General features: G+C 45.3%; 1 protein-coding gene across 12 annotated transcripts in view; it reads left to right on the top strand.

Moving 5' to 3' along the window:
* Nucleotides 1-472: 472 nt before the first annotated feature.
* Fn1 (fibronectin 1) overlaps nucleotides 473-12294 on the top strand; it is a 68615-nt gene continuing 56793 nt past the window's right edge. For 7 of the 12 annotated variants that reach the window (XM_021651563.2, XM_021651559.2, XM_021651558.2 and 4 more), the window contains exons 1-8: nucleotides 473-886; nucleotides 2208-2336; nucleotides 3203-3340; nucleotides 4546-4677; nucleotides 5708-5845; nucleotides 8513-8668; nucleotides 10697-10888; nucleotides 11596-11775. In XM_021651563.2, coding sequence (XP_021507238.1) covers nucleotides 736-886; nucleotides 2208-2336; nucleotides 3203-3340; nucleotides 4546-4677; nucleotides 5708-5845; nucleotides 8513-8668; nucleotides 10697-10888; nucleotides 11596-11775 — 1216 coding nt within the window. In that variant the 5' untranslated portion in view covers nucleotides 473-735. The remainder of the gene's footprint in view (nucleotides 887-2207; nucleotides 2337-3202; nucleotides 3341-4545; nucleotides 4678-5707; nucleotides 5846-8512; nucleotides 8669-10696; nucleotides 10889-11595; nucleotides 11776-12294) is intronic. The other 5 variants (XM_021651561.2, XM_060368594.1, XM_021651557.2 and 2 more) reach the window with 2 other exon arrangements.

Genomic DNA, 12294 nt, shown 5'->3' with positions numbered 1-12294 from the left:
GCTTTACGACTTCTTTGCTCCCCACAAAAAAAAAAAAAAAAAAAAAAAAAAAAAAAGACACTCCGGGGAGCACAGACTTTTCTCAGGGGTGACGCAATGTTCTCAGACACCGCCACAGCCACCAATTAAAAAAAAAAAGAAAAAAAAAAAAAAAAGAGAAGCCTTGCTTCTCCCCCCCCAGGCCTGCCCCTCCCTCCCTTTCCTCCGGGTCGACCTCACTTTACAGTCCTTTTCCCATCCCTACCCCCAACCCTCCTCCAAAAAGTTTGACGACCGCAAAGGAAACCAAAGGGAAAAAAAAAAGTTCTCCAGCCCCAGACCTGGCGGGAGATCAGCATCTCTTTTGTTCGGGGCGAACCCACCGTACCCCGTGACGTCACCCGGACTCTGGGCCAATCGGCGAGCGGTCGGCGGCGGCTGCGGCGGCAGCAGGGGCGGGGGGAGGAGGACGGGTCCCTCCCCGCTGGCGCGCTGGGCCTCGTGGGGGGCGGGAGGGGACTGTCCCATATAAGCCCGGGCTCCAGGGGCTCAGCCGCCCGCACCCGCTGTGCTGCACAGGGGGTTGGAGAGGGAGCTCCGGGCGCCACAACTTCTGGTCCTCTCCCGTCCTCCTGCTCTCCTCCGTCCGTTCCGTTCGCCCCGTCTCCTTGCAGGACTTTTTCCGCAGGCTGCGAGGGGAACCTCGCTTGGTGGCCACTTGCCTGGGGAGGGCGACTCTCCTCCCGTCCACTCAAGATGCTCAGGGGTCCCGGACCAGGGCGGCTGCTGCTGCTGGCCGTCCTGTGCCTGGGGACGTCGGTGCGCTGCACCCAAACCGGGAAGAGCAAGAGGCAGGCTCAGCAGATCGTGCAGCCTCAGTCCCCGGTGGCTGTCAGTCAAAGCAAGCGTGAGTACCCACGGTCTGGCTGAGCCCGGCCGGCGGCAGGGATGGGGTCCGTCCTGGGCGCCGGCTGAAGTTGGGGCTGAAGTTTTTGCGCGCGTGCGTGCGTGGCCGTGCGAGCGTGCGTTGAGTGCGCGCTTTCCCGAGGGAAACCAGCTGTGGACACAAAAGGCTGAGGTTTGGACAGGCTGGCTGGGAGCGAAGGGCTCAGGAGAAGATCCTGCATTGGAGGCCGGGACCTTACGTCCTCCCAAGTCCACTAACCAACTCTACAGCTTCAGAGCGCCCTTCCAGGAACCAAAAACTTGTGGTGAAAGAGAAAAGTGACACGAATTTATAAATTTTACATCTGAGGTTAGCGTGGTCCCCTTGAGCCTCATTTTCTTTATTACTAAATAGTTGTGTGTATGTGTGTATATATATATATATATATATATATATATATATATATATCAAATGAGGATGAAATAAAAATATCTAAATAGGTAGTGGCTTACCAACTTGGAAGAAATGTGATTGGCTCAGTGCTTTGGATTCTCCACCAAGCATAAGTATTGGAATTTCTCTTCCAGTTTTTCAGAGGCACACTCTTTACGTTGGGCTAGAGAATAACTTAAAAGTTCCCCCTCCTCCTTTTTTTTTTTTTTTTTTTTTTGAGCTGGGCTTACACTGTCGTCTAAGTTAGCCTGATAGTCTCCTCGCTAGCCCAGGCCTGTGTTCAACTTGGAGCAATTCTTCTGCCTCAGTTTCTACTCTGCGGTTACAGCAGGACACCCAACTTTTTTCTTCCTGGCCTTAATTTTTTTTTTGTCCTTAAGAGTATTGAAGGCAAACCGGGCGTGGTGGCGCGGACCTGTAACTTCAGCACTCAGGGAGGCAGAGGCAGGCCGATCTCTGGGTTCGAGGCCAGCCTGATCTACAAAGCGAGTTCAGAACAGCCAAGGCTATACAGAGAAACCCTGTCTCAAAAAAAAAAAAAAAGTATTGACGGTCCTCACATGTTTTAATAGTAATCTCTATTATTCGCCTCTTAGAATGTTTCAACTCCGCTGATGTAGTTCCCCTGACCAGATGGACATGACATCATTGTATAACTTTTAGCCAAGTTAAAAAGATAAGAAAAAAAAAAAAAACACCTAAATATCCACCTACATAAATAATGCTAAAGACTTTGGATAGCTAGTTTCCATGTCTGTATTTTAGTGGAATCTTGTAAGAGATTCTGTGTTTGTTCAGACCACGTCAGTTGGCAAAATTCAGTGACTTTATAGGGGGAAAAAGGAGGAGGGATGAAACTGTGGTGACTTTTCCCTTCAATTCTTCACAGCTGGTTGCTTTGACAATGGGAAGCACTACCAGATAAACCAGCAGTGGGAACGGACCTACCTGGGCAATGCCTTGGTTTGTACCTGCTACGGAGGAAGCCGAGGGTTTAACTGCGAGAGCAAACCTGAACGTGAGTGGAAGGCAGTCCGGTGGTCACTAGCAGAAAGGATGCTGGAGTGTTAGTTAGCTTTAAATAAAAACACACTTGCCTTTTCCCCTTGCTAGAATTAATTGCCTGTGATTCCTTCTTCGTAAAACTGCTTATATTGGCTTTGCACATGCTCCTCTTACCTCTAAAACAAATGTAATCCGCACAAGATTCCAAAGCCTTCTTTCTATTCTCTCAGAGATTTTGATTAGAAAAGGAAAGGTTTTTGCATGTCTCCCTTCAAAAAGCAAACTTATAAAAGTTTGCTTATAAAAGTTTAATTTATTAGAAAGTTATCTCAGATCTTTGGCTCTCGAATTATGGGCCCAAAACTGCTTTGAAGTGCTGTGTTGTAAAATGATTTGTTAGTTGCAGTTCAATAAAAAAAAAAAAAAAAAAAAAAACGCCACCACTTCTGAGACTTTGAAGCCCCTTGATATGTTTCTCGTGAATTACAGCAGTTCCTTCAGAGAGCCTGCTGAGGGGAGGCTACAGGGGAAATATTTCAGTAAGGCTGACAAAGGCCAGCGCCTGCTGGGAGGCAGGCCACGTTCAAACTGTTTGCATCCCCCTGCAGCCCTTGAATTGATTTCCCTGGCTTGAGACCGGGAGTTTGAGATCTTTTCCTTCACAGCTCAGCTGGTCACAGGGTGTGGCTCCTTCCTGAGAGTTCTTTACATTATAAATCAGAGAACAATGGGAGAGCTTGCCAAAGGTCAAGAACTGTGGTTTCATTAAATTTGGAAGTCTCGGTTCAGTTCCAAGTAGCCCCACTACGTGTAGACTGGAAGGGAAGGGGTGTTCTTGAGGGATGAGAGGGGCTCACGCGCTCTCTCTCCTCTCCACAGCTGAAGAGACTTGCTTCGACAAATACACTGGGAACACTTACAAAGTGGGCGACACTTACGAGCGACCGAAAGATTCCATGATCTGGGACTGTACCTGCATCGGGGCGGGCCGAGGGAGGATCAGCTGCACCATTGCAAGTAAGAAAGGCGTTCTGTAATGTGATGGGGTCACGTGTACATGGGCCTGCCATGTCCTCTGTCCCGTTCCTGCCATTTTCTGCTGTCCGTGTCTGAATATTTCTTATGTAGGGATTTACTTCAATGAGCATATCCATTCGGGTGATCACCTAGTTCTTGTACTTCCGGAAAATGATCTGAGTACAGGTGGAATCTCTCTCTCTCTTTCTTCCTCTGTGTGTGTATGTTTATACAGTGGAAGATCTCTTGGTTCTTTTGGGTAAGGTGTGCCTAAGGGACCTACCTATTTTAAATTACTAGGGCATCTTCAAGCCAGATGGATCATATGATAATCTGCAGCGATGAGGCAGCCTCGTTTTTGTTCTTTGTCATGTGTTCTGTTTCTTTTTGATGAATAGGTTAGACTGAGGGGGAAGGTCTTGCCGTTTTCAAATATAACATAGAATGATGAGCACCGTGTATGTCCAAGGAACTTGGGCTGCCGGGCTGACTCTTACAAACTCTGTTGCTAAGGCAATCTTTCTAGTATGACTCACTGGGTTGCCAGTACTTTCTATTAATAAAGCTTTCTTTAAAGAAAAAAAAAAAAAAACTAGCTTTTAAATATAAGTTCTCTGTCCAAAAGAACCAGTTAGTCCCTTCTGAGTGGACCCAACCAATATTTCCAACACTTAATGTTAGGGTTTTTCCAAGCTTCTGGGCAGGGCCCAAGAGTCAATGGCACACAGTGCTTTTAACCGTGCATACAATTCAGACATTGGCTTTAACAGTCTAAGAAGGCATCAGGGTTTCCACATTCACGAGTCTGTATGCTTGTCCACTAGAATGGTGTTTCCATCCTAGAATGAGCTGCTGGCTCTCCCTACCTCAGGAAATTGGAATGCTATGCCTATGTAGCTCAGCTTGCTACATGGGAGGCCATTCCTCCCAGCTCTTTTGTGACTTGGGAACAAATTATCTGAGCTCTCTCTGGGGAGCCATTATTTATGAACCCCTGTCATTCAGATTTCTCCGTGGCCTTTCCCTTTGTGCTTTAACAATTGACCCAAAGCGAGCAGTTATGTTGTTAGCCTTCTGCTTTTTTTTTGACAGGAAAGTTGTTCTCAGAGTTAGGGGTCTCATTTTGGCCCAAACAAGTTCACCACCCACCCCTTTACTTAATCCTCTGTACCACTTTCTACTAACATTTGCCTCTTACCTAACAGATCGCTGCCATGAAGGGGGCCAGTCCTACAAGATTGGGGACAAGTGGAGGAGACCTCACGAGACTGGGGGCTACATGTTAGAGTGTCTGTGTCTGGGAAACGGGAAAGGAGAATGGACCTGCAAACCGATAGGTAAGCAGCCGGGAGGGGCGATTGTTCCGAAAGGGAGATTCGGAGCTGTAATGTGTGGATCCCAACTCACTGGGCACGATGTCTAAATTACAACGTAAAATTTAGTGAAACGTGATGATCCCCCGGCTTAACGAAATCAGATCGTGATGTATGAACCATAGAGAAATCCTATGGAGTTAAGATGTTTCTTTTGTTTATATCTAAAGCTATCTCCTTGGTGGAGACATGCTATGTAAAACCGGGGAAAAATGACACTTTTTGACATATTTCTTTTTGGAATGCAGTGGACTAAAGCACAAAATGGCGTGTGGCTCTGGTCACCCCTGGGTAATTTCTTCTAAAATGAACTTTAAGGTGTTTTTTTTTGTTTTTGTTTTTGTTTTTTTGTTATTGTTGGTTGGTTGGTAGGTTCAGCCTCAGTTGTACTCAGTGAATCCATAAGTTTTTGGTTCTATATCCTACTTCTCCAAATCAGTGTTATTGTTTTTCAGATTCGTTTTGTCTTTGCGTTTACAGAAATCTGAAATGTAAATAGCTTTCCTCTCATTCTATTTAAGTTGCCCATAATTCAGATTGGTTTGGTTTAGGGACACTCACAGCTCAGCGATAGAGCACTTTTCGAAGCAAACGTAAGGTCCTGGGTTCAATTCCGAGTACTGCGTTAATCAAATAAAGAAAATAATAATAAAAAAAAAAGATTGTGATTTTGCATAGGGTCCTCTCTCCCACAGAGTACATACATTGATTCTTTCCACTTGAAATAGCAGTGGGATGTTTGGGACTGGCAGAAAATGCCGTCTGTGTAATCGTTAGAACAGAATTTGCCTGCCAGCCTGCCTGGGCCTTCCCCCTGCTTTGGCTACTTGCTATGTGCATAGCTGCAGGGCGTGCCTTTTTCTGAACAGAGTGCCACTTAAAAAAAAATGTGGCTGAATTTTTGCTTACATGCTACACTTTAAATTACAGGGAGTCACTATAATTTTAAATAGCTTTTTTTTTCCCTCTTTCTGTTTTCCAATTTCTCCTACAGCTGAGAAATGTTTTGATCATGCTGCTGGGACTTCCTACGTCGTTGGGGAGACCTGGGAAAAGCCCTACCAAGGCTGGATGATGGTGGACTGTACGTGTCTGGGCGAAGGCAATGGGCGCATCACCTGTACCTCCAGAAGTAGGTGGTTTTTTTACTTGTTTGCTTGTTTGTTTTAAGCTCGTTTCTGTTGAAAACGCAGCCTGCTGTTGCTTCTGGATTCCTAGAGAGAGTTGTAATGCTGTGTAATGCTTTGGCAACTTGAAGTTGTCATAGGATGTCCAGAAAAAATGTATAACTAACACTCTGTCTTTTCAGAAAAAGCAGTTTTCAGTTCAATACTGTCTTAGACAGTCAGCTAGTAAAAAGAGCCTTAGGGTTTCCTCTGATGTTGAATGGGCCTTATTAGACCTGGAGATTATCACTGAGATATTTATTTAAGTAGTAAGGACAATTAAATCCGTAAAGTAGCATGTAAACAGATCCTTTGACATGGCGGAGCTGTTGACATGAAAATAAAAGGCTCTAAAAGTCCAAAATTCCTTCTATGTTTGAAGTTTAAATAAGGTTTATTTACAAAACAAAAACCTAGCGAAAATGAGAAGTGTTCAGTGGAATCAATTTCTGTGTGTTCATCTGGGCAAGCAGACAGTTAAATTATAACCGATCCTTGAACTTACACTACAATGTAAGTATTAAGGGTCTGACTTCTTTGTGACTTAGGTATTACTGAGTCAGGACACACATACACACACACACACACACACACACACACAAAATCAACCATTGACTCAGGATTTGATTCAGGCAAACCTACACACATGAGAATGGAGATCAAAGGAAGGTGTCTTTAGTGGTTGGTGCTTTCTGCCAAGACCCCGGCTAACAGTGTTTGTCAGACCTGAACAACCCCAGCACTATTTTCAGTATCTTTGTTGAAACTCCTAATGCTGTGCTTTGTAAGTGATTAAATGCATACAAACCTTCATCTCTGACCTCCTAAGTGTTCGTTGAAGTCTGGGCTTATTGTCCAGTTCTTCGTATTTCCCTCCCTTAAACCACCGTATACACAAAGTGCCTGTAAAATTTCATCGAACAGATGGGTTTTGCTTGAGAAACTTCTCAGCTTGCTATCAGAAAAGCCTTAAATGATAGGTAAGAGTTTGAGGTATAGATTTCTTTCTAAATGTGTTTATTTTGTGTGTGGAGATGGGAGGCGCACACGCCACAGTGTGCCATGTGGAGGTCAAAGGGCAGTTTGTAAGCGTTGATTCTCTCTACTAGGCGGGGTCTAGTACCTCAGGTTGTCAAGCTTGGTGGCCATCTCAGTGGTCCAGAGCTAGATGCCTGGTTTATCTCAGGCTAAAATATTGTCACAAAGGTCCTGGCACCACATTTTTAAATGCAGAAGGTCTCGTGAGCCAATAAGTTTTTGGGAAAATATTTGATTATTTTCCATGTTTTATTTTTCTTTAGCAAAAGAATTTGAACTTGGGTGGTATTTTTTTTTTTTTTATTAACTAGCTTAGGCTCGATAAAGAGAACATATTCGAGATATTTAGATTTGATTTTGCATTCATCTTAAAACTCATGCTTCAGCAAATTCCAAGGCTGTTAGCTTGGAATTCAACAGATGGAACTTTGAACACAGAGGCAGCAGTTAAGACTTCAAGACGGTCTTAGAAGGGACAAAAAGGATGTCTGAGGCCAGCTTTTTTTTTTTTACAGCAATAGAAGAGACAGTATCCTTAACTCCAGAAGAGACCTTTTAACCATGAGATAAAAGGCCATTTTGTTGGTGAATTTTATGTTACAGTTGTTATTATTAGTATTTTGAGACAGGTCCTCGTGAAGCCCAGGCTGGCCTAGAACTTACTTTGTTTAACCCCTTATCCTCCTGTCTCTATCTCCCAGGTGCTGGGGTTACAGGCCTGAGTGGCTTTGTCGCAGGCACGTTTTAGAGTAGGGCAAGAAAAGAGAAACTTCTAGTCAAAAGAATGAAAGTTTTTACACAACAAGTAGATAAAGGGATGCTTTTATCACTTTATGGCTTCCCTGGGGCCGTTGGAAAGAGACCCTTTGAGAACTGCCTGCCTCTCTATTGTTTCTAGTCTTGTGAAGAGAATTGACTATTGAAAGAAAAGCCTTAGGCAATAATTACCAGGAGAAAGGTTTGGAAATAAGATTGAGAAGGAGTAAATAGTAGAATGCCAGTCAAAGAAACAATGTAAAAAAGTCTTAAACATTTTTGTTTTCAATCAATGAAAGACACTTGAGCAAGTTTTTTGGCAAGTGGAGAAGTGGCTCTGTACTGCAATAAACTATGGATCTGAATTTTATCTATCTATCTATCTATCTATCTATCTATCTATCCATCTATCTATCTAACAAACTACAGATACGAATTTTATCTATCTATCTATCTATCTATCTATCTATCTATCTATCTATCTATCCTGTTTTTTCCAGACAGGGTTTCTTTTTGTTTGTTTGTTTGTTTGCTTGTTTGCTTGCTTTTTGTGTAGCCCTGCCAGTCCTGGAACTCACAATGTAGACCAGGCTGGCCTGGAACTCACAGAGACCCACCTGCCCCTGCCTCCTGAGTGCTGGGATTAAAGGCGTGCGCCACCGCCTCCTGCCTGTGTGTCTGAATTTTAACATCCGTATCGCCAGCCCTGGGCACCGTGGTGTTAGACTGAGGACAACCACTTAACAAGCATTCACCTGGGACATTCCTGTCTTTGTTTGAGTGGCTGCTTGTCGGGTTACTAGCTGATTTCTCTACTCAACGCTTCTTTCCTGAAACAGACAGATGCAACGATCAGGACACCCGGACATCCTACAGAATTGGAGAAACGTGGAGCAAGAAGGACAACCGAGGGAACCTGCTCCAGTGCGTGTGCACGGGCAACGGCAGAGGGGAATGGAAGTGTGAGCGGCACGCTCTGCAGAGCGGCCCAGCTGGTGAGCCGCTGGGGCTGGGGCATAGCTTGCCAGACCGTCCGGGGATGAGTTTCAGCTTGGCTTTAGCACAAGAGGAGGTTTGAAAGACATAGTAAGACTCTGGTATCGGCTCCATCAGTGCAGTGACTGCTCCATAAGCATGAGGAACAGAGTTCAGGGCCCAGAAGCAATGTAAAAAATCCAGGTGTGCTGGTTTATCCCTGCTCATCCCTGGCTAGCCAGCCTACTCTACTTAGAGGGGGCTGGTTCCAGGTCGGCAAGAGACCATTTCTTAGAAAACAAGGTGAATGGTTCTGGGCTTGATCCTTGGCTTCCACATGCACACTCTGTCCACACGCGAGTTCACATACATATGTACACGAACCCTCACTCACACTCACAGGTAATGGCGAATGTGTGTGTGTGTGTGGTAGGCACTCAGAATCCTCACAGCCCTGGGCTCAGTTCCCAGTATCCAAACCAACAGTAGTTAATGTGTAAAAATGAAAAGAAGAACTAAGACAAATGAGGATGTTGCCAGCCCAGGTATTTTGTAAGAGTCTGGGGAAGGTTGAGTGTGCTCAGGCAGCGTGCTTGCTGACCGTGTGCAAAGCCCTGGCTCATATCACCAAGTAAAGCAGAGGTGTGGTGCGGCGTATGACTCCAGGGATGAGGATCAGAAGTTCAAAGTCATCCTTGGCTGCTTAGTGAGTTCTTGTCAAGCCTGTTCTCTCTAAGGTGCTGTCTCTCTCGCACACAGATCTGAAGAGAGAAATGCAGCCTTTGGGGGGTGTGCCTCCCCATTCGAGTTTTTCTGATGTGACATTCCAGCCTCATTACTTAGCCTCATAGCAATCAATCATTTAGCTGATAGTAATTAGATTATTTTCCCTTTTGATGAGCTTATCTTGACCTAATTAATCCTTGTGAAAGCAAACAGGGTTAATTTGATGATCTTTACATTATCTAATTATCGGCAGTAAAGTAGCTATTGGCCATAAGACAACAGAGGAACAGTTACAAATGTCATTCTGCCGAACTAGATCAAGGATTAGCTGTGAGTTAACTGGGATAAACAATACATGTTAACTATTTTTATGACATCACTAATATACTGAGGTATTTCCTTATGAAAAGCTCTGAGAAACAGTCCTAAACAAAGCAACCTATTCTATAAGCGCCTTGCCGCTCTTCTGTATGGTGGGCCTTGACGCCTTTGGCATCCTCTGTCTTCCGTATCTTTGGGTCCTGGTGTTCTGCAGCTCTGAGAGAGAGGCTAGACGCACACCACCAGCCCTTCCACTGCCCGCTCTGCTGCTGCTGTGAGCTCGGGCCTTCAGAGGACAGATTTCTGAAAGTTTCTAGAGAAGATAGCACATTCTGTTGTGGTATTATCAGAGAAAAGTTGTGATGATTGATTGGTTTTTAGGAGGAGAGCGTGCACACACACACACACACACACACACACCCTAAGCAATTCTGCTGAGTAACAACACTCAAGAAGGGCTAACTCGGGAAGTCTGTAGCTATCCTGGGTTCTCTTTTATGAGAGCAGTTTAAGAGCGGGCAGGATGCCCACTGTGGATGGGCAGGGTTTCTCAGGCAGAGGAAGGCCTCACATACTGGGTGTATGAGAGGCATGAGGGAGGAGAGAGGGGGAGCATTTCAGGTAATGGGGAATCCACAAAGGGAGGGCAGGCATAGGTGAGCAGGTGGGGGGGGTTGAAGCTTAGAACAAGGAAGGGAATGGCTAGCAGCCAGGCAGGAGGGAGCTCTGGAGAAGTGTGGAGCTCACAGAGAGGTGCTTCCTAGCAGGACTGAGGGGTTGTTGAAGGTGACCTACTGTGTTATATGGCCAAATAGTGTTTGTCACTTAGGTGTGCTATTCTGGTGGTTCAGAGGAGTCTTGCGAGTTGCTTCTTGGGCTGAATGCGACAGCTAAAACTCAGAATGGGAGTTCCATTTCATCCAAGTTCCACGTCAAGCCGAGACCGGGCTCACTGATTTCTTCTCTCTTCTAGTTTGTAACTTTCGCTCTCGTGCTCTTAGGCTCCGGCTCCTTCACAGATGTCCGGACAGCTGTTTACCAGCCCCAGACCCACCCCCAGCCTGCTCCGTATGGCCACTGTGTCACAGACAGCGGTGTGGCCTACGCCGTGGGGATGCAATGGCTGAAGTCACAAGGAAACAAGCAAATGCTGTGCACATGCCTGGGCAATGGGGTCAGCTGTCAGGAGACAGGTAGGCTACCCCTCTCTTCAGTAATACCAGTGAACTCGTAGTTTCTGTAATATCTTATTTGTTTGTAAACAAACAAACAAAAACAAGATGTAAAACAATAAAACCAGAATATAATCTTGCCTCCCTGTGATAAAAATCACAGTGGTTGACATTTTCTTCCAGGCTTTTTAACTCGTGTATTTTCTTCCTGTGGTGAGGATCAGACTGCTCTGTGTTATTTATTTGCATGTTGCCAAAAGTGAGGCTTTAACAGCACCAGTCTCCCGAACAGCTAGCAATCTGCACTCTGGAGTTCAAATTCGAAATTACAGATGTCTTTCAACAGCCCGTGGCGCCTCTTCTGGGTTACAAGCATGTCTGTTTTTTCTAAATTGTTTTCCTAGAACAGCCTTTCTTCTGTCACAAATATAACTAACTATGTATCTTCCCGGGCCATCTTTGAGCCATAATTAACCCGTATTAATAAGGCTTTACAAACGGAGAGACCGAGTCACCGCATCAGAAGTGTCATTAACAGAGGAGCTCTGGCTCATGGCTCCATCCTGAATGGTTATACATTTTGATTACCATTAACCGGATGACTTGGTTTTCATCTTGCTCCTTCAGTGATACCAGCTCGATCTCCATGTGAATTAGGAATCTGCCACCACTGGGGTCGGGGTCGGGGAAACCACCGTGCTGACTGAGACTCTTGGTTGTGCTTGTAGCTGTGACCCAGACTTACGGTGGCAATTCCAACGGGGAGCCCTGCGTCCTCCCCTTCACCTACAATGGCAGGACCTTCTACTCCTGCACCACAGAAGGGCGACAAGATGGACACCTGTGGTGCAGCACAACTTCAAATTACGAACAAGACCAGAAGTACTCTTTCTGTACGGACCATGCTGGTGAGTGTCCTGGGAGAAACCAGCGCAGGGAGGAGAAGCCCTTCTGTTTGCCAGCAGTCAATCATTAATTGTGAGGCTGCACAAGAAACACGGCTTTGATCTATTTGAACCCTAAAGACACAGCTAATTCCACAGCAGAGGCACTTCCCACCACTGGGGAAATGACACTGGGGGGAAAAGCCCCGCGGTTCGGTTCTTTTGACACATAGGGATTACAATGTGATTAAAGACACTCAAGTGTTGAAATCAGTGGATGATCCCACAGAGCCGATGAACACAGAGGATAAATGTCAAGGGTGCCTGTACTTATCTTCTGTTTAATGCCATATTTTACACAAAGCTATCACTTAATCTTTTTTTTTTTTTCCTTCTTAGCTGGGAAAATGAGAGAACATGAGATTTAAATCTATTTTGAAAGTGAGGATGAAAATCCACTAAGGAGCTTACGAGTATATTATCAGATATCTTTTGCTCTTGGATAGGCCCTCTGGGAATTAGCAGCCGGAACCTGGGTCTTTC

This window comes from Meriones unguiculatus, chromosome 15 (genome assembly GCF_030254825.1).
Source record: "Meriones unguiculatus strain TT.TT164.6M chromosome 15, Bangor_MerUng_6.1, whole genome shotgun sequence".
NCBI classification, from domain to species: domain Eukaryota; kingdom Metazoa; phylum Chordata; class Mammalia; order Rodentia; family Muridae; genus Meriones; species Meriones unguiculatus.
The sequence above is the reverse complement of the archived record's forward strand: the minus strand, read 5'-3'. Positions and strand labels throughout refer to the sequence as shown.